General features: G+C 39.6%; 1 protein-coding gene across 5 annotated transcripts in view; it reads left to right on the forward strand.

The window, feature by feature from the left end:
- patj (PATJ crumbs cell polarity complex component) overlaps positions 1-21,751 on the forward strand; it is a 390,366-nt gene that overhangs the window by 92,160 nt on the left and 276,455 nt on the right. For 3 of the 5 annotated variants that reach the window (XM_072574241.1, XM_072574240.1, XM_072574242.1), the window contains exon 19: positions 11,592-11,801. The exons of the other annotated variants lie outside the window; for them this stretch is intronic. In XM_072574241.1, coding sequence (XP_072430342.1) covers positions 11,592-11,801 — 210 coding nt within the window. The remainder of the gene's footprint in view (positions 1-11,591; positions 11,802-21,751) is intronic. 5 annotated transcript variants of the gene reach the window in all.

Here is a 21,751-nt window from a genome sequence, read left to right on the forward strand (position 1 = left end):
ATCTGTGGACCTTTGTCCTGGTGTGGCTAGGGGAGAGAGGAATTATTTGAGCACATTTTCCTGCTGTGTGGTGGATTTAGCAAACTCTCAGAAATTGAAATAAATGCCTGGGAATGTCAGAGTGTCATAGAAATGTACAGCACGGACACAGACTCTTCAGTCCAACCCATCCATGCCGACCAGATATCCAAACTCACTCTAGTTCCACCTGCCAACAACCCTCGACCACCACCCTCTGTCTTCTACGTTTGAGCCTATTCTGTATCCATATGGCTAGTTTTCCCTGTATTCCATGAGATCTAATCTTGCTAACCAGTCTCCCATGGGGAACTTTGTTGAGTGCCTGACTGAAGTCCATATAGGTCACGTCTACTGTTCTGCCCTCATCAATCCTCTTTGTTACTTCTGCAAAAAACTTAATTAAGTTTGTGAGACATGATTTCCCATGCGCACAACCATGTTGACTATCCCTAATCAGTCCTTGCCTTTCCAAATACATGTACATCCTGCCCCTCAGGATTCCCTCCAACAACTTGCCGACCACTGAGGTCAGGCTCACCGGTCTATAGTTCCCTGGCTTGTCCTTACCACCCTTCTTAAACAGTGGCACCGTGTTAGCCAACCTCCAGTCTTCCGGCACCTCACCTGTGACTATCGATGTTACAAATATCTCAGCAAGAGGCCCAGCAATCACTTCCCTAGCTTCCCACAGAGTTCTAGGGTACACTTGATCAGGTCCTGGGTGTTTATCCACCTTTATGCATTTCAAGACTTTCAGCACTTTCTCCTCTGTAATATGGACATTTTTCAAGATGTCATCATCTATTTCCCTACATTCTGTATCTTCCATATCCTTTTCTACAGTAAAGGCTCCACACAAAGGCCGCCTTGCTGATATTTAAGGCACCCTATTCTTTCCCTCGTTACCCTTTTGTCCTTAATGTATTTGTAAAAACCTTTTGGATTCTATTTAATTGCATTTGCCAAAGATATCTCATGTCCTCTTTTTGCCCTCCTGATTTCTCTCTTAAGTATACTCCGACTGCCTTTATACTCTTCTAAGGATTGACTCGATCTATCCTGTCTATACCTGACATGTGCTTCTTTCTTTTTCTTAATGAAACCCTCAATTTCTTTAGTTATTCAGCATTCTCTATACCTACCAGCCTTTCCTTTCACCCTAACAGGAATATACTGTCTCTGGATTCTCGTTATTTCATTTCTGAAGACTTCCCATTTTCCAGGCGTCCCTTTACCTGCGAACATTTGCCCCCAATCAGTTTTTGCGTCATACTGTCAAAATTAGCCTTTCTCCAATGTAGAACTTCAACTTTTGGATCTGGTCTATCCTTTTCCATGACTGTTTTAAATCTATAGAATTGTGGACGTTGGCCCCAAAGTGCCCCCCTAATGACACCTCAGTCACCTGCTCTGTCTTATTTCCCAAGAGTAGGTCAAGTTTTGCACTTTCCCTAGTAGGTACATCTACATACTGAATCAGAAAATTCTCTTGTACACACTTAACAAGGTCCTCTCTATCTAAACCCTAAACACTATGGAAGTCCCAGTCTATGTTTGGAAAGTTAAATTCCCCGACCATAACCACCCTATTGTTCTTACAGATAACTGAGATCTCTTTACAAATTTGTTTCTTAATTTCCCTCTGACTATTAGGGGGCCTATAATACAATCCCAATAAGGTGATCATCCCTTTCTTATTTCTCAGTTGCACCCAAATAACTTCCCTGGATGTGTTTCCAGAAATATCCTCCCTCAGTACAGCTGTAATGCTATCCCTTATTTAAAACACCACTCCCCCTCCTCTCTCGCCTCCCTTTCGATCTTTCCTATAGCATTTGTATCCTGGAACATGAAGCTGGCCAGTCCTGTCCATCCCTGAGCCATGTTTCTGTAATTGCTATGATATCCCAGTCCCATGTTCCTAACCATGCCTTGAGTTCATCTGCCTTCCCTGTTAGGCGTCTTCCATTTAAATAAATGCAATTTAAATTATCGGTCCTACCTTATTCTCTGCTCCCCTGCCTACTCTGACTGTTTGACTCGCTTCTGTTCTCAACTGTACAGTTTCAGATTGATCTCTTTCCTCACTATCTCCCTTGGTCCCAAACCACGCCCCCCCCCCCCCCCCCCAACCCAACCTTACTAGTTTAAATCCTCCTGAGCACCTCAAGCAAATCTCCCTGCCAGTATATTAGTCCCCTTCCAATTTAGGTACAATCCGCCTTTCTTGTGCAGGTCACTTCTATCCCAAAAGAGATTCCAAGTAACCAAAAATGTGAATCCTTCTCCCATACACCAGCTCCTCAGCCATGCATTCATCTGCTCTATCCTCCTATTCCTGCCCTCACTAGCTCTTGGCACCGGGACTAATCCAGATATTACTACTCTCGAGGACCTCCTTTTTAAATTCCTGCCTAACTCTCTGTAATCTCCCTTCAGAATCTCAACCTTTCCCCTTACTATGTCGTTGGTTCCAATGTGGACTATGACCTCCTGCTGACCCCTCTCCCCCTTTGAGAACATTCTGCACCCTCTCTGAGATATCCTTGATCCTGGCACCAGGGAAGCAACACACCATTCTGATTTTTTGCTGCTGACCACAGAAACATCTGTCTGTACCTCACACTAGAGAGTCCCCTAACAGAATTGATCTCTTGGAACCTGACGTACCCCTCATTGCATTAGAGCCAATCTCAATACCAGAAACTTGGCTGTTTGTGCTACGCTCCCCTGAGAATCCATCACCACCTACATTTTCCAAAACAGCATACTTGTTTGAAATGGCGATAGCCACAGACGACTCCTGCACTAGGTGCCTCCCTCTCTTACCTCTCCTGGAGTTAACTGATCTTGGTGACTGTATCTGCGACTTTTCCTCCTTCCTATAACTGCCATCCATCACATCCCCTTGCTGTTGCAAATTCTTCATTGCCTCAAACTGTCTCTCCAACCGATCCTTTCGATCTGATAGGATTCACAACGACCAGCATTTATTGCAGATATAATCCGCAGTAACCAGTAAAATCTCCTTAAACTCCCACATCTGATAAGAAGAGCATATCACTGTACTAAAGACCATTTTTGTTCCTTCACATTCTACAGACCCAGAAAATAACACCATCTTATTCCTCTACAAAACATAGCTCCAGGTTAAATTAGTACTTATAGCTTATATTTTAAGTTTATTCAAGAGACATATCTCAAAAAACATATAATCAATAGAGAACCCACTCTACTCACTACTGCAGGCCACACTTAAAACTATTCACTTATCTGTTTCTGTGCTGTGACCTCACCCAAACAGGTTACTCCAAGGTCAGTTGTGAATTTCGCTGTTTGTTAATTTTCCCAGACGCACTCCGATGTCCCGCGATACATGAATTCAACAGCAAAGGCAGTAACTGCTCAGGTTCACTGTGGTGTCAGTTTCTTTGACTCTCTCTCTCTCTCCCTCCTGCACTGACCTCACCATGTGCTTCCTTTGTCTGTACCTCTCCCTTTTAAAACTGCTGTTGTTTTGACTTACTTTTTCTCCAAAGTTCCAAAACAATGCAACAGCATATAAAACAGTAACTGCTGCATCTGGAATTTGAGGAAATTGCCTCCAACACCTAAAATACCTCAAAAAAGGAGCAGCTGTTACAGCCAGAAATTTTTCCCATCTTCCATCTTGGATTACCCAGAATCCTAAGATCCCCAATGTCACAACTTGACATAATCAGGAAAGGAGACCAATTGAAAGTAAGGAGCAAATGTGAACTGTTCGCTAAAAGCACTATAATGCAAAGAGTGATGAGTATAAAAGGGAAATGTAACTTTTCAGTCATTTGAAGTATAAGTTAGCTTCGAATTGAAAATAGTATTTAATCAACAGGATCTGAAAACAGTCTGGTAATACAACTGAAGACTTATGCCCCAGAACAATCTGTGTCCTTCGACAACTTGTTTTAGTACAACTCGAATATCGGCATCTACCTGGCAATATGGAAATAGAGATGGAATATTCTCCACTTACCTGGTTGAATGCAGCTCCAACAAATTTTAAGAAACTCGACACCATGCAGGAATAAGTTGCCTGCTTGATTAGCATCCTATCCATCACCTTGAACATTAATTCTTTTCATCCACCAATGTACAGTAGCAGTGGTTCATGGGCCAAATCCAGGAACTCCCTTCTGAACAACATTGTGGGTGTAATTGTACACCAAGGATTTCAGTGGTTCACAAAGCCATGTTCATGGGCAATTAGGGGTGGATGATGAATGTGATGTACTCATCACATGATCAAATTAAATCACTTAGCTATTTGATGCACATACAAGTTGAAAATGTGAAATCTTGTATCATTCTTTCAGCTAATAACTGAAACTTATCAGTTTCTATTGAAATGTAACCACTGTATCTGTGAAGAAACTTGAGGAAAATTCCAAGCTACATTCAAGAATATAAAAGTACTTATCAATGATGGAAGATTAATTATTATTTTAGATAAATCCATCATTTGAATGAATTCTTTGCAGTATTTATTTTGGTTTGATATGACATTATGAAGAATAGAACTCTTCCCTACAAAGCTGTCTGGGAAACTGTACACAGTACTACACTGTATGGGGTGCAAGTTTTACATGCATCTTCATTGTTAACACAACGTGTGCAATGGAAGATGGATTATAAAGAAAAAACTGACTACTCTGCACTGACTTTGAAAGGTATCAGAAATCTCAAGTCTACTCATCTCAACAAAATGAGTTGAATTGTGAAACAGTTTGACTTGGCATTTTGTTGTAACTTAGAATATTGTTTAATGTAAAAATGATAATAGTATATTTATGAGTAAAGTATATCATGATTGAATAGATGTGATCTTTGATTTTAAAGATCCTTTCTAACAGTTCTCCATGATCATAGGAGTATTGATTGTTGTAACTGTGTTACTGATTGGAATAAAAGTAATTTGAAATGATTCAGTGAAGTATCTCAGAAGAAAGGTTTTGTTTAACTTGACAGTATATTGGCATAATTATGAATTATTTCTCGTGCAACATTGGTGCCAATAAACTAAATTGCTCTAGTAACAAAACTGGCTGCCTTCTATTATTATAATATTGTTGAATGTTCTTGCCAAGTTTTGGAAGGTCAGTGTTTGCATGCAGTCCTTGTTGATTATCAGTTTGTGAAGCTTTTCTTTATAAGGAAATGTTCTATAATGGTTTGTTCTTGCCTTTTTATTATATATAACCACTGTGATAAATTTATTTCCAACATTCTGTGACAGTATGACTTCTAATTCTTTCCATCTGACTGATTTGAAGAGTTAGTAACCTTCAATTCTGTCCAACAATAAGGGGAGGGTTTTTTGTTTGGTTTTCTACAATTCACTCGAGTCAACTTGGGGGTCTCATTAAACCAGTTAAAAAGATGGTGACTGAACACGAGCGAGTTCGAGACAGACATGTGCACTCAGTATTAGAAGTGCTGATATTGTAGATATACTGCAGGGAGGTCAACTAAAGTGTACTGAGGTGATGTAGTTGAGGGATCCAGTGTGGAATAACTCAGCGTAGCTAGGACTTAGGAAGTAGAAGTACCAGCTCACACAAGCTGAGGAAGTTGCTAGCAGCAGCCTTACTGTTAGCTGAAGCAAGAGAGATAGATTGGAGCAGACTCCATGTCAGGCCATATTGTTTGCTGTGCTACTAGAGGCAATTAAATTACATCCACTCTGTGTCATTAGCGTGCTTGGAGAAGTCCTACAGAAGTTGAATATCTCTCAGTTGTCAGGGTTTGGAAATGTGCTGGATGCCGTGCCAACTCAGAAGGAACTGTGTGCTACTAATCGATCAGTGTAGCTGAAATTGGGGATTGAAAAGCAGTAACTGCTTGATGCAGCGAATGTGGCGGGAGCTTGGAAAAACGCACATAAAAGTTTAGCTTGTACAAAGTAGCTGCTGAAGAAAGTCTGGAGTAGTAACTGTGAATAATTGGTGGAGTGTGTTTATGACAGCCTGTGGGAGCATGGATTAGTGCAGGTGCAGTCATTGAGGCAGCCCACAATAGAATTGCTCTTGAGAAGGCCAGATCAGCAACAGTGAAGAATTGTAATCATTCTTTGAAGTTTAATAAGATTTGATGTCTTGATGTATCAATGATGATTAAGGGGAATTGCTGAGAAAACTGAGATCTGCCTTGATTGTATTTGATGTGTGCTATGGGATGTTTAGTCTCTGCATATTGACTGTGTTTACCGCATAAAACTATAAAATGTAGAACAAAAGCAGATCATTTGGTCCATTGAGTCTGTGCTGTCATTCAATAAAATAGAGGCTCACCTGATAAAGCTCAAGTCGACTTTCTTGCCTTATCCCCATAACCTTTCATTCATTTACTGATTAAACGTCTGTTTATTTGAACATATTCAATGATCCATCTTGACAGCCTTCTATGGCAAAGTATTAGAAATAAGTTAAACATGTATTGTAGATTGCATTACTGTTCTAAATTGTATTGTAAATTCTTGTTTGTTCAAAAACTTTGGACTCTTGTATCCTCCTATTTTTTTCGTAAGTCCCCTGGGTGTCACCTTTTGCCTACTTGAAAAATAATAGGTGATTAATCCTACAAACAACAGATCAGGCAGCATCCGAGGAGCAGGAGAGTCGGCATTTTGAGAGTAAGTTCTTCATTCCTGATGAAGGACTCATGCCCAAAACGTTGACTCTCCTGTTCCTTGGTTGCTGCTGGACCTGCTCTGCTTTTCCAACGCCAAACTATTGATCGAGACAAACTGAGAATAGGCCATTTAAGCATGGTCAAAAAAGTGTTTTTATGATTCTGATGGACTTATAGAAAGTCTCTCAGTCAAAGGTTTGTTTGAAATTTAAGTCACTCATTCTGAGTTTGGCACCTGTGGATTTGCAGTGCAGCTTCTCCTCTTTGAATCATTCCCTAGTTTTCCTTGAAGGGGGTGTTTCAGTAGGAATGGTGAAGTTAATTAAAGGCTGTTAAGTCATGCATTGACTGGTGTGTTGTGTACTGTCAAAGTAAGATTATTTAGAAGACTCATAGCTTGATATGATGTTTGCTTTGACTTGTTGCAACTGCTGGAAAGTAAGGGTTTAAAAATTGCTTGTAGTTCAAAATACTGTGGCAGAATAGGGAATATACATGAATGCATTGGCAAAAATATATTTTATTGTGAATTTGATTGCTTGTGATAATACCTCAAACTCTGTTAGGTAAGAGTGATTTTTTGGTGTGATGTTTATTTGGAGAATTAGCATTGATAAACATGATTAATGTTGATTTATGTAGAAAATTCTAAGTTTCTCCTTATGGTATTGTCCAGTCCAATTACACACTGGTTATAAAGCCAAGAAAGAGTTTGTATTGGAACAGAGCAGATCTCCAACATGCTGCACTCCAGTGTGTTATGATACCTGCAAGTGTTGGACCTGAAATGTATTGTGCTAAAAAACAGGATGCTTACAATTTACCAATTGATGACTGACAGATCTTTGTTGCTCTGTCATGTATAAGTTTAGAACACGGCAAATTACCATGTATACTTGAGTAATAGTCAATTTTTTTACTATTTCTTAAGGTTAAGAGTATGGAGTCAACAGTTACATGGATACTGTTTTGAGGGGTTGAAATTCATGCTCATTAAAATTCATACTGTATCAAAATTCATACTGTATCATTAGCAGAAGCCCAATCGATCTTCAAACAAATAAAGGAAAAAAAAAGAATTATGGTAATTCTGAAAACCCAGAACGGAACACAACAGGCACCAGACTGGAAGACTGGGAGCGGAGCGGAACAACTGGCAGATTGGAAAGCTGGAGCAGGACGTGACGGCTAGCACACTGACTCATAAATATTGATCTGTTATCTGTGAAGAACTAGAGTTGACTTTTTCATGAGATATATGGACAATTCCAAGTTATTTGCCAAAAATAGGGGGTCAACCTTTACATGCGATCGACTATTACTTGAGTATGTATGGCATGTACATCAGATGATACATTTGCCTGGACTTATACCATACAGCTTCATTGTGTGTTGTCTTCTGATTTATTCCAGTATACCAACAACAGATGACTGGGTGCAAATCTTCTGACTAGTTTCTAAATTTGGATAGCATGTTGTGCAGAGATCTCTGAACTTCAAAGTTTTTTTTTATTTTAAAAATATAGTTTATATTTCAAGTTTATTGAATAACGATTATTATTATCAAATTCAATGAAGTGCTTGAACGTGAGAAACATAAAACAGCAACAAAAGTTCTGGATTTCAGTTTTGCAGACTTCATTGTAGTGAATTAGGAAGATCTGTTAATGTCAGGTTATCACTGGAAAGTGTTCAAAACAATAATATTGATTATTATTAATATATACCTAATTGGCAAGAGTTTTTGCCAAGCAAGAGGTTGACAGAGGTAAATTACAATGTAAAAGTAGAAGTGAAATATAGTAATGCAAAAAAAAAGTTTCCAGTAGCTGTGAAAGATACAAAAAATAGCGGAAAGGTGGCAATTTGGATTCATGAGCAACCAAAGGGAAGTATGAAATGAAACTGGTAAGGGATATCAAAATCAACACCAAAAAAAAACTTTTAAAGAGAAAGTAAGGTGGTCAGAAACAATTGAGAATCTTTAAACTGCTAATTATGCTGTTGTTAATGAAGATAAAGAAATGTCATTCATGGTGAGGAATTACTTTTTATCGCTATTTATATAAGAGAGACTAAGGAGACTATTATTGAATCACAAACTCAACAATATTAACATTGCAAATAAATTAATCAGACCAAAAAGTGTAAAATCCTTGGGACCAGATTTCTTCCATTCCAGTGTTTTAAAAGAGATAGGTGAGAACATTACAGATGTTCTAACTACAGTCTTCCAAACTTCTCTTGGATTTTTATAATTAAGTTATGCCTGATGAAACTGAATGAATTTTTTGACGAGCTAACTGGAGAAGTGGACAAAGGATTGTCTCTCTCTTGTTTATATCAATTTACCAAAGATATTTGCCCAGAGACGTCAAGCTAAATTTGAAGCCCATGAGTTCAAGGCAAGTTATTGATTTGGAGAAAGTGAGGACTGCAGATGCTGGAGAGTCAGAGTCGAAAAGTGTGGTGCTGGAAAAGCACAGCAGGTCAGGCAGCATCCGAGGAGCAGGAGAGTCAATGTTTCGGGCATCAGCCCTTCATCAGGAATGTGGAGGGTGATAATAGTGGGGTGGCAATGGGGCTGGGCTGGGGGAAGGTAAGGACATGGGTTGAATAGCAGGCGACACAGAGTAGGAATAATGACAGAAAGATAATTGGTATAGTTAGCAGTATAGATGGAGCATAAAGTTGCCAAGAGGTATTGATGAATCAAGCGATGTCTAAAACTTTGGTAAATAGAATTTAATGCAATGTATTACAGGGTTATTCGTTTTAGATCTAAAATAATAATGTAGGGTAATCCAAAGTGGTGAGATCTAGTGATAAGTATGTGGAGTGAGGTCGCAGATCAGTCGCTGTCCAAACGAATGATGAAAATGGCTTACTTCCATTCATGTATTCCTGTTCTCATCTCATTAGCTTTTATTGTCTTTGGAGGCCATTCTTTAAATCCTTGTTAGCCCTTATCCTTGTTTGATAAGGACCAACAGCTAACAAAATTGCAATCTATTTTTCCAGTCTTAGTATACCTCTGTTAAATTCCACTGTTTGTTATTCATTGCTGAGTCCATGTTTAAGAACAATGATGGTAGGAATTTGCAGTAAAAATCGCTTACCAGTATTTTGCAGTCCATTTGACACATGTGCACCCTTAACCTAGGATTTTCGTAGTTCACGTCAAATTGAGGACTGACTGTAATTTGGTTTTGTTTTGCTTATTTTTTTACAGCAGGATGTGCAGAAGCTTTAGAATTCCTAGTTTATAAATGGTTGAAGTATTATTAACTAGAAGTAAAAGCCAAATAAGTTTGATTTGGTTAAAGCTTTATATCTCCAATTACTTTGTTGGAATGAGGAACTACAAGTTATTGTTTCAGAAAATTTAAATTCTTAATTTATCAGATTTTCACTATGTAAAATTCGAAAATATCTTTTCAAGTTGCTTGACTGAATTGCACGTTTCTTAACTTCTATAAAGTGCAACATACATGTTAATGTCAGATATGATGAACTTATTCCAGTGCATAGGTAGTTCAGTCTTGTTGACTGTGTGCGCTATTTTGTGTAAAAAAAAACAGGATAAGAAGTTTTTTATAAAATACACTAAATAGAATAATATGTATGGAACAAAGATTTTGTGATATCAATGGTTTATCATTTATGTAATTCATTTTTTCTTTACAAAGAGCAGTTGTATTTTCCAAAACACAATTTCTCAGAGTACCGATCATAGCAATCACCAACTGCAAGGAGAAGCCAAATTTCTTATCACTGTTATAGGTTTACTTTTTGCTTATCTATGTCTTATTTTTTGACTTGTGAAACATGCTAGCAGACAGTACAGTGTTGTGTTAGTTTGAAGCTTCTACTATCCTCTATAATCCAATGTAAGTTACTTTTAGCATACTGTCTACCCACATTGCTTTTGGCTCAGGAAGAAAAAGATTCTCACATTATGCAAACTTAAATGCAGTGTGCTCACCTGGTGTTTATTTTCTGACCTGTGCCTTAGGATAATAATATATCATTTTCCAAATGAAACTGGTAAAAAGGTGTTAAACACTTTTTCACCAGGAGATGTTCCATTTTTATTTGTACAAATGCATGTTGTTCAGTGACAGTGAATTACTTCTGCATTTATAAAATAACATCTGTTAAAATTCTCCTTGAAGTAACCATTTTTCACACCTCACATTTCATTTATACATTTCATTTTGGAAATCTTCATAGAATTTTTTTCAAAAACTCTTAATCTTCCTAATTCCCTTTTGAAATTTCATTATTCTTCCCTTTGTGCAATTTATTAAGTTGTCAGACAATTGTTGCCATTCCTGTTTCTCAGCCTGCTGGAGAGTGATAAAGACATGAGTGGCTGGGGCTGATGGCTGCAGTTGGAGCATCTCTTTTCATTCCTGAATGAATGTAGTTCCATGGAGGACCTTACCTGATGGTGTTGCTGTGACTGGGTGCTAATTGCATGTTGAACCCTATCAAAAACATTTTGTTGGTATCGTGGCATAGAGTACGTTATGCTTGCTCGAATTTCCTTTAAGTCATTTTTCCTTGACTGATAAATGTTGCTTGATTTGTTATTAGTATTGTTTTGCATTTAATGAAATTTTGTTTTCCTTTTTTCAAAAAATGCTGGCTACTCATAAATTAGCTGTGACTATGTTGGTAAATGTGGCATGCTTATGCAAAATAAACTGCCTGGAAAGTATGTATGTTCGGTAATATTTATAGATTGAAGCTTGGTTAAAGTATATTGCGAAGAAATTGTGTGATTAATATATGCTTGTAGCTGTGCGCAGTTCATATGTGCTATGCATCTTTACCTAAGCCTGCTTTCGATCTTTTTTGGCTAACCAACTTCTTATGGTCTTTGGCTCCCTCTGCAGGATCCTTTAGATCCCGCACGCACTGTTATTGTTATTCGCTCTTTGGTGGTTGGTGGGGTTGCTGACTGTGATGGCAGGGTGCTACCTGGGGATCGGCTCGTCTTTGTGAATGACCACAATCTAGAGAATACTGCTTTGGGGGAAGCTGTTCAGGCTCTGAAAGACGCTCCGACTGGCATAGTCCGCCTTGGCATCTGCAAACCAATGGTGGTAAGCACCAATAGTATACATGAAATGCAAACTCTTGATTGTTTCGGAGCTATGAAAGTTTTTTTTACTTCTATGGAACTCCTTTTGCTAATCAAAAACTTGCAATTTCTTTTGTTTCCATGTTTATTTACAGTTTTGCTTAAAATTGACTGTAATTCAAATATAACAGAAGTGTTCTGTTCTAGTATGTCAACAGATTGCTGTATTTCAATAAGCTGCTTCAAATGTAATACATTAATTTACAATGTAATTTGGACTAAGATGTCATAGTTCTGGTTTGAGGTAATCATTTGATTACACTGCAATATATGAACACACTCAAATTTTCTAAAACAAGATAGAAATGAAAATATTAAGCTCAGTGGCTTCTGAAAAGTTTAAATATTATAAATTTTACCAGAGAACTTAAACTACTGGCAAATTGTTTTTTTTCGAAGATGCCTGAAATTTTTTGAAATTGTGACTTTTTCTGCTCTTAGGTAAAATGTGAGTTTATTTATAGAATGTAGAACAATACAGCGCAGAACAGGCCCTTCGGCCATCGATGTTGCACTGACCTGTGAACTGTTCTCAGCTCGTCTCCCTACACTATCCCAAAATCATCCATGTGCTTATCTAAGGTTTGTTTAAATCTCCCTAATGTGGCTGAGTTGACTACATTAGCAGGTAGGGCATTCCACGCCCTTACCACTCTCTGCATAAAGAACCTGCCTCTGACATCTGTCTTAAATCTATCATCCCTCAATTTTTAGTGATTCCCCCTCGTACACGCTGACGTCGTCATCCTAGGAAAAAGACTTTCACTGTCTCCCCTATCTAATCCTCTGATCATCTTGTATGTCTCTATCAAATCCCCTCTTAGCCTTCTTGTTGTCAATGAGAACAGGTTCAAGTCTCTCAGCCTTTCCTCATAAGACATTCCCTCCAGACCAGGCAACATCCTGGTAAATCTCCTCTGCACCTTTTCCAATGCTTCCACATCCTGTTTATCACAGGATGTTTCCTACATCTTATCTGTAAGCAACCTTGAAATGGACTTAGACTTTTAACAAAGCAGTAATTGATAAGAACAAAGAAGAAATAAAGAACAAGAACAGTACAGCACAAGAAGAGGCCCTGCAGCCCACCAAGACTGCTGACACATGATGCTGTCCTAAACTTAAAGCCTTTGCCTCTACTCAGTCTGTATCCCTGTATTCCCTGGCTGTTCCTATATCTGTCAAGATGCCTCTCAACTGTTATGTCCATCTCCAGCAGCATATTCCAGGCACTTATCACCCTCTGACTAAAAAACCTGCCTCTCACATCTTCTTTAAGCTTACCCCCTTCTAACTTAAACCTACGTTCCTTAGAAATTGACATATCTATTTTGAGAAAAAGACTGACTATCTACTCTAACTGTGTTAATTTTGTAAACTTATGTCAGATTGACTTTCATCCTTGGTGTTTAAGAGAAAATAAATCAAATTTGTCCAATCTCTCTTCATAGTTACTATCCTCCAAACCAAGCAATGTGCTAGTAAACTGTTTCTGTATCTTCTTCAAAGCCTCTAATCCTTCTTGTAATGTGGCAACCAGAACTAAACACAATATTCCAATGTGGCCTAACTAAAGTTCTGTATAGCTGCAACATGACATGCGAATTTATATATTCAGTGCTTCACTGATGAAGACAAGCATGCCCTATGTTGCCTTGACAATCTTATCCATTTGAACACAACCATCACAACCAGCTGAAGAAGGAGCGGCACTCCGAATGATAGCGCTTCCAATTAAACCTGTTGGACTTTAACTTGGTATTGTGTAATTTTTAACTTTATCCACTCACGTTGCCACTTTCAGGGAACTGTGGACCTGTACACCTCGATCCCTCCATATGTTGATGTTGATAAGGGTTCTTCAATTTACTGTATACTTTCCTCCTACATTAGATCTTTCAAAATACATCACTTTGCATTTGTCCAGGTTAAACTCATCTGCCATCTCTCAGGCTCAGTCTCTAGCCTATCTATATCCTGCTGTATCCTCAATATTTCCTCCACACTATCTGCCGCTCCCCCAAACTTTGTTCATTCGCAAACGTACTAATGGGACCACGTACCTTCACCTTCAAATCATTTACATATATTTTATATATATTACAAACACCACTGGCACAGATCGCCAGTCAGAAAGACACCCTTCAACCACTCTCTGTCTTCCATGACTGAGCCAGTTCTGGATCCATCTCACCAGTTCATTATGGATCCCATGTGAATTCACCTTTTGTATTAGCCTACCATGAGGCACTTTCTCAAAGGCCTTGCTAACGTTCATATAGACAGCATGTACTACCCTGCCCTCATCAATCATCTTGGACACCTGCTCAAAAAACTCAATCACGTTTGTGAGCCGCAACCTCCCCTGCACAAAGTCATGCTGCCTATTGCTAATTACTCCATATTTTTCTAAATGTAAGTAAATCCTATTCCAAAGATGCTTCTCCAATAATTCCCCTACCATTGACATAAGGCTCACTAGTCTCTAATTTCCCAGAATATCCCTGTGCCCTTAAACAATGGAGCAATATTGATTATTTTCCAGTCTTCTGGGAACTCTCCTGTGACTAAACTGGATAAAAAGATCTCCGTCAAGACCCCAGTAATTTCCTCACCCTTCTCCCTCAGCATTCTGGGATAGGTCCCACCAGGTCCTGGGGACTTATCTATCTTAAAGCTTTTGAAGACACTGAACACCACTTTTATATTGACTTGCCTCAGAATATCAACATACCCCTCCTAAGACTCACCATCTATCATGTCCTTCTCCTTTGTAAATACCGTTGCAAAGTATTCGTTCGGGACCTCACCCACTTGCTCTGGCTCCATGCATAAAATCCTTCCTTTATCCTTGAACGGCGCTACCCTTTGCTCCTTATGTATCTAAAATGCCGTATGGTTTTCCTTAATGCTCTTTGCTAAAGACATTTCATGGCCCTTCTAGCCCTCTTAATTCTTTATTTCAGTTCTTTCCTGCTGTCTCTGTATTCTTCCAGGGCTCTGTCTGTCTTCAGTTTCCTAAACCTTACATATACTAGGAGAAAGTGCTGGAGATCAGAGTTGAAAAGTGTGGCACTGGAAAAGCACAGCTGCTCAGGCAGCATCCGAGGGGCAGGAGAATTGACGTTTCGGGCATAAGCTCTTCATCTCCTTTTTCTTTTTGAATGAGCTGTCAATTTCTCTTATCATCTAAGCTTCCTGATTCTTGCCATCCTTATTCATTATTTTTACAGAACCAGGCTGGTCCTGAACTCTAATCATCTCGCCTTTATAAGATGCCCACATGACAGATGCGGATTTACCCTCAAACAACTGAGGAAACTGACTTTGATAAAGTTCCCCATGGTAGGCTCATTCATAAAGTTAGGAAGTATGGGATACAGGGAGATTTGGCTATATAGATTCAGAATTGGTTGGCTGACAGAAGGCAGAGAGTGATTGTAGATGGAAAGTATTCTGCCTGGAGATCAGTGTTGAGTGGGGTCCTGCAGGGCTCTGTTCTTGGGCCTTTGCTTTTGTAGTTTTTATAAATGACTTGGATGAGGTGGTTGACGGGTGTTTTAGTAAATTTGCAGATGACACAAAGCTTGGAGGTGCCGTCAATAGTATCAAGGGCCATTGCAGGCTACAGTGTGACAAAGACAGGATGCACAGCTGGGCTGAGAAATAACAGATTAAATTCAACCTGGATAAATGCGAAGTGATGCATTTTGGAAGGTCAAACTCGAATGTTGAATATAGGATTAAAGACAGAATTCTTGGCAGTGTGGAGGAACAGAGGGATCTTGGTGTGCAAGTACATTGATCCCTCAAAGTTGCCACCCAAGTGGATAGGGTTGTTAAGAAAGCATGTGGTTCCTTTGCTTTCATTAACAGGGGGATCGAGTTTAAGAGTCACGAGGTTTTGCTGCAGCTCTACAACTCCCTGGTGAGACCACACTTGGAATACTGTGTCCAGTTCTAGTCGCCCTACTATAGGAAAGATACAGAGACTTTGGAGAGGGTGCAAGGAGATTTACCAGGATGCTGCCTGGACTTGAGGGCTTGCTGCATGAAGAGAGGTTGAATAATCTCGGACTTTCCTCTCTGGAGAGGAGGAAGAGAGGAGACCTGATCGAGGTATACAAGATGATGAGAGGAGTCGATAGAGTCAATAACCAGAGACTTTTCCCCAGGGCAGGATTGACGAGTACGAGGGTCATAGTTTTAAGATATTAGGAGAAAGGTATAGAGGGTATGTCAGAGGAAGGTTCTTTACACAGAGAGTTGTAAATGCATGGAATGCTTTGCCAGAGTTGGCGGTGGAAGCAGAGTCATTAGAGACATTTAAGCGACTGGTGGACATGCACATGGATAGCAGTGAGTTGAGGGGTGCGTCGGTTAAGTTATTTTATTTTACATTAGGATTAACCCTCGGCACATCATTATGGGCCAAAGGGCCTGTTCTGTGCTGTACTTTTCTATGTTCTATGTTCTAACTACACTTTTCTGTATTCATAAGTAACTTAGTCAGAAGTCAAACGACACCAGGTTACAGCACAGCAGGTCTATTTAAAATCACAAGCTTTTGGAGCACTGTTCCTTCATTAGATTAGATTAGATGCCCTATAGTGTGGAAACAGTTCCTTCAGCCGTACAAGTCCACACTGACCCTCGGGAGAGTAACCCATCCAGACCTATTTCCCTCTGACTAATGCACCTAACACAATGCAGTTTAGCATGGACAATCCGCCTGACCTGCACGTCATTGGACTGTGGGAGGAAACTGGAGCACCCAGAGCAAACTTACGCAGACGTGGGGAGAATATGCAAACTCCACACAGACAGCTGCCCAAGGCTGGAATCGAACCCCAGTCCCTGGCCCATGAGGCTGCAGTGCTAACCACTGAGCAGTGGAGGGAGGCATGCAGGCACAGAATATATAGGCAGAGAGATAATAGGAAGGTAATTTTAGGTAATTAAGTATGTCAATAGATATGTACAAATAGTGTGAGTAGAGGATCAACAGGTTGAATAACAAGTGAAGGGATGACCTGTGAACTGGTTAATTAAGGCAGAGACATAGGTACAAATAATCAAAAATAAGATGGTGTTAGCGACAAACCAAATGGCGAGCATAACATGAGTAGATATCAGAGTTGCATGACACGGGTCTAACCAAAATAACAATCAAAAACTATACAAACTAATTGCATATAATTATCCCTGTATCGTAATTAGTTTGTATAATTTTTGATTACTGAAGGAGCAGTATTTCAAAAGCTTGTGATTTTAAATAAACCTGTTGGACTATAAACTGGTGACATGTGACTTTTGACTTTGTCCACTCCAGTCCAACACTGGCATCTCCATATCGTAGGTAACTTATTACTTATAGAATTATGGTCACTGTTGCTGAAATGCTCCCCCATTAAAACTTTGATCACCTGTCCAAGCTCATTCCCCCATACCAGTTTGGTATGGCCCTTTACCTAGGTGAATTCTTCGCGTATTATTTCAAAAAACCAAGCTGGACAGACTTGAAAAGTTCCACTCCATCCAAGCTCCTGGTACTAGGCAAATATCAGTCAATATGAGGAGGTTAAAATCACCTACTATGACAACCCTGTTATTTTTTACTTTTTTCCGTTATTTGTTCGCATATCTGATCCTCGATCAGCTGCTGGCTGTTGGAAGGCATGTGGTACAATGCTATCAAAGTGATTGTACCCTTCCTATTCCTGAGCTCTATCCATATGGCCTCATTGGGTTAGCGCTCCATGGTGTCCTCCTTCAGTACAGCCATGATATTCTCCCTAATCAGTGATGCAACTCCCTAACCTCTTCTACCTCCTTTTCTAGCACTCCTGAAACATCAAAATCCCAGAACGTTAAGCTTGCCAGTCTTGTTCCGATCTTGCCCAAGTCTCTCTCGTTGCAGCAATGTCATAGTTATTAAACCAAACTCGAAGTTCATCTGCCTTACCTGTCAGACTCCTCACATGAAAGCAAATAGGCCTCAGACTGCCAGTCCCACTGTGTTCATAACCCCTTCTGTCTGTTCTTCCTCTTCGCCTTACTGACATTAGTCTCTGTCTCCTCTTCAGTCATTTCACTTGCTGACTTACTGCTCTGATTGCCAGCCCCCTGCCACACTAGTTTAAAACCACTCGAGTGGCACTAGCAAACCACCCTGCCAGGATATTGGTGTCCCTCCTGTTTAGACAATACCTGTCCTTGTACAGGTCCCACCAGCCTTGGAAGAGATCCCATTGATCCACAAAATTGAAGCTTTCCCTCCTACATCAGCACTTTAGCCACATGTTTAACTGTATCATCTTCCTATTCCTACCCTCACTGGCAAGTGACACAGGAAGTAATTCCAAGGTTACAACTCTAGAATTCCTGTTTTTTAACTTCCTACCTAACTCGTTTGTAAGACCTCATCTTTCTTGTTGACTTTGTTATTAGGAACAAAATGAACCAAGATGCTGTAATAGATGTTTGTGTGTGTGCATTGTACTGAGTAAGATTAACACATGCTCAACTGTAGACAATCATTATTGAATGAACTGTCTATATACTTACCCAACAGAAAAGGCAATATTACAAAATGCACAGATATTGCAATGTATTACCCATTGAAATGTTTAAAAAATACACTTACACAGGTTCTAGAACACAAAATGATTAAATGAGATTACCTGAAAATTTTGGAGAATGGATTCCATGCTTGTTTACTATAATCCAACCAATGTAAGCACATTTGACCAATACTGCCAGAGTAATTTGCACATAAAATTTATTGTTTACCTTTAACACCTAAGTGTTTAATAAAAACACCATTTGCCAAGAAATTTTGTTTAGAACAAGATTTTTTCTCTTTCTGCCTCCACACTTTCTATTAACTGTCTTCCATCTGGCATAGTTCTCTTGCTGTCTATCATGCCTATTGACTTGTTGACTATTCTCTCAATGTGTATAACTATCAAATCTGAACTCTGATTGCCAATTCCACCTAAATGGTTGGGACTGTGGCATTGATTTGTCTTCTTCAACAAAGACCATGGTTTATTTTCTGAAGCTGTGAGATTTTGTGATATCAGCAGCCATTCTCGTTCTTTTTGATTAAAAAGCCAATTTGACTTGACTTTGCTGTGGAAGGAATTTCCATGATGGGAGGTTGCTAAGTGCTCTCCCATTGTCATATTTCCTCTTTAAAACAAATAATCCTTATGACACCGAGGGAGTTTCTCTCCACTCTTTATTGTCAAAACATCTAGTTTCTTTACAATAATCCCAAGCATATACTACTTTCGACCTTAGTGGTTTGTCCAGCATGACGTTTTGAACAGTGTTGAACTCTGTAAGTTTCAGTCGTGGGGTACCATGTTTCCTAGAATTCCTAAGTTCAGAAGGAGGCCATTCAGCCCATCAAGTCTGCACCAATTCTCTGAAGATTGTCCACCCAGGCACCCATAGCCCTGCATTTATCATAGCCAATCCACCTAACCTGCACATCTTTGGAGTGTGCGAAGGAACTGGCACACCTGGAAGAATGCCATGCAGACATGGGGAGAATCGGCAAACTCCATGCAGACAGTCACCCAAGGCTGGAGTAGAATCTGCGTCCTTGGGACTGTGAGGCAGCAGTGCTAACCATTGTGCCATCATTCCATAACCTTTGAAAAGTATGGGTGAGCACTTGACATGTCATAACATTCAAGGCTATGGGTCATGTGCTGGAAAGTTGGACCTGTGCATTTTTAGAGTAGTTTTATCAGTTCAGATTCCATGGGCTGAAGGGTCTCTTTTAGACTGCATGATTCAATGATTCTCGGTTGGATAATTTCACATTCTGGGATACTTAACAGATTTTCCACAACTCTTCAATATTTCTTTCTAACTTTGAATCCCAAAAAACTTTTTTTGCTACTGCTTTCATACAAACTAGATTTTAGATTAGATTACCTACAGTGTGGAAACAAGCCCTTCAGCCCAACCAGTCCACACCGACCCTCCGAAGCGTAACCTACCCAGACTCTTTTCCCTCTAGCTAATACACCTAACACTATGGGCAATTTAACATGGCCAATTCACTTGAGCTGCACATCTTTGGAGTACTCCCATGTGGCCTGGATGAAACTCCTCAAAAAACCTCTCTCTGTACCTTGATGGCACAATACCTCGTAAACTGGATAGGAGACAGCCTTGGTTCATTTCTACATGTGAAATATCCCTGCAGGTTGTTTTCTTCAGACTTTTTAGGCCACCCATTCAAAACATAATTGAACACTGAGCACTAGATCTATGTGAGTTTCTTCACCAATTTCTCTAGCTGACACGGGTATGTACACTCATTCACAGATGATTCAGTGGCTAGAAATGAGGCAGACCTTGATGGGAAATCTCAAAAGACCATCAGTATTTGCATAATCTCCTGAATTATGGTGTTTCTATCATAATGATGGATAAATTTTATCATTTGTTTTTTTCTGCTTAATGACCACTTCCTGCTCTTTGAATACTTGATCATTGCCGGGTTTACTGTTACTGATCCCTACAATAAATAAGTTGACCCAATTTAACCTTATTTTTCTCAGCCAAACCCTTCCTTTCTGGAGAATTTGCTCTGTCCTTCTCAGAGCGATGGCAAGTAGTTGGCTGCATTATCATATTCCACTCTAACACTAACTTTCCTTAATACTGAAATATTGTTATTAGACCATCTAGTCATAGAGACTTACAACACGGAGACAGGCCCTTTGGTCTTAACTGGTCCACGCCGACCAAAATGTCCATCCATGCTAACCCCGTTTCCTTGCACTTGGCCCATATCCTTCCAAAAGGATAGTCAGTTTCATACCAGTTTTGCCAAAGGAAATGCGGCTTGGGGTTTCTCACAGTCTCCTCCTGAGATAATAGATTCATCGCTGAATCAACGATGAAAGTAAATGATCAATTTCTGATATTTTTGCTGTGGGCACTGCCATGGATGTGGCCTTCCACACCAGTTTATACCTGTTCCTCAGAAACATGCGCCAAGCTCCATTCATCTTTTGGCCTCCAGCAAATGTATCTCTAAGGTTGAATTCTATGTTTGAACTATATTCTTGTACCTATCACACAACGACTGCATATTCCTAGGGGCAACTTGGGACAACCAGCCAATGATGTCCACAAGAGAATTAAAACAAAATCCACAGTGATGAGTGAGTCTCTTTAACTTGAGAGTGTAATCTGCAGCGTTCTTACCTGGCCACTGCTCCCTTTTGATGGAATGTAACTCTCAGTGTAATCACATGACATGAGTTTAGAATCTCATTGAATTCTGCATAGTCGATTACACTGGGGTCTCTCAGACAAGGCTGGTTAGACACTACCTCAACAGTATCCAGCCTTATTGTAGTGAGGGAAACATTTACTTTATCCTAATTTATTTCTTTTCCATTCAGCAAAATGTATAACTGTGATTCATAATTAAACTAAGCCTTTTTGTTAGAGCTGAATTCACCAATTATCCCTAAATATGCCATTAATGCTTTTTTCAATTATGTACCATGCTGATTTACTGTGTATCTGGGTGTAGTGCGCCAACAGAACAAGCTTTCAACTCGTTCAAATTTCCTCGCAATAAATGTTAGCAATTCCAAAAGGATTTTACGTTGTTCTTTAGTCCTGACTTTCACAAATGGAACGTAAACACAAATTCCACACCAGCCTCGCCACCAGCTTTCTGGTGTGTATTGAAATGAGTAAGGCAAACAGAATTGTAGGTATCCATTATAAAACAACTCGACTGACATCTCCCCAAAAGGGAGATTGCAAGACAGTATGGTTCAGGGAACAGGAAGCATGGTATAATTGTTTTGGAGATGGGCTGCTAGTCTATTATTGAATTAATGTTTAGTGCTGGATGATGTTGCTGCCTCA

The sequence above is a fragment of the Chiloscyllium punctatum genome, chromosome 7, assembly GCF_047496795.1.
Source record: "Chiloscyllium punctatum isolate Juve2018m chromosome 7, sChiPun1.3, whole genome shotgun sequence".
Taxonomy (NCBI): Eukaryota; Metazoa; Chordata; class Chondrichthyes; order Orectolobiformes; family Hemiscylliidae; genus Chiloscyllium; species Chiloscyllium punctatum.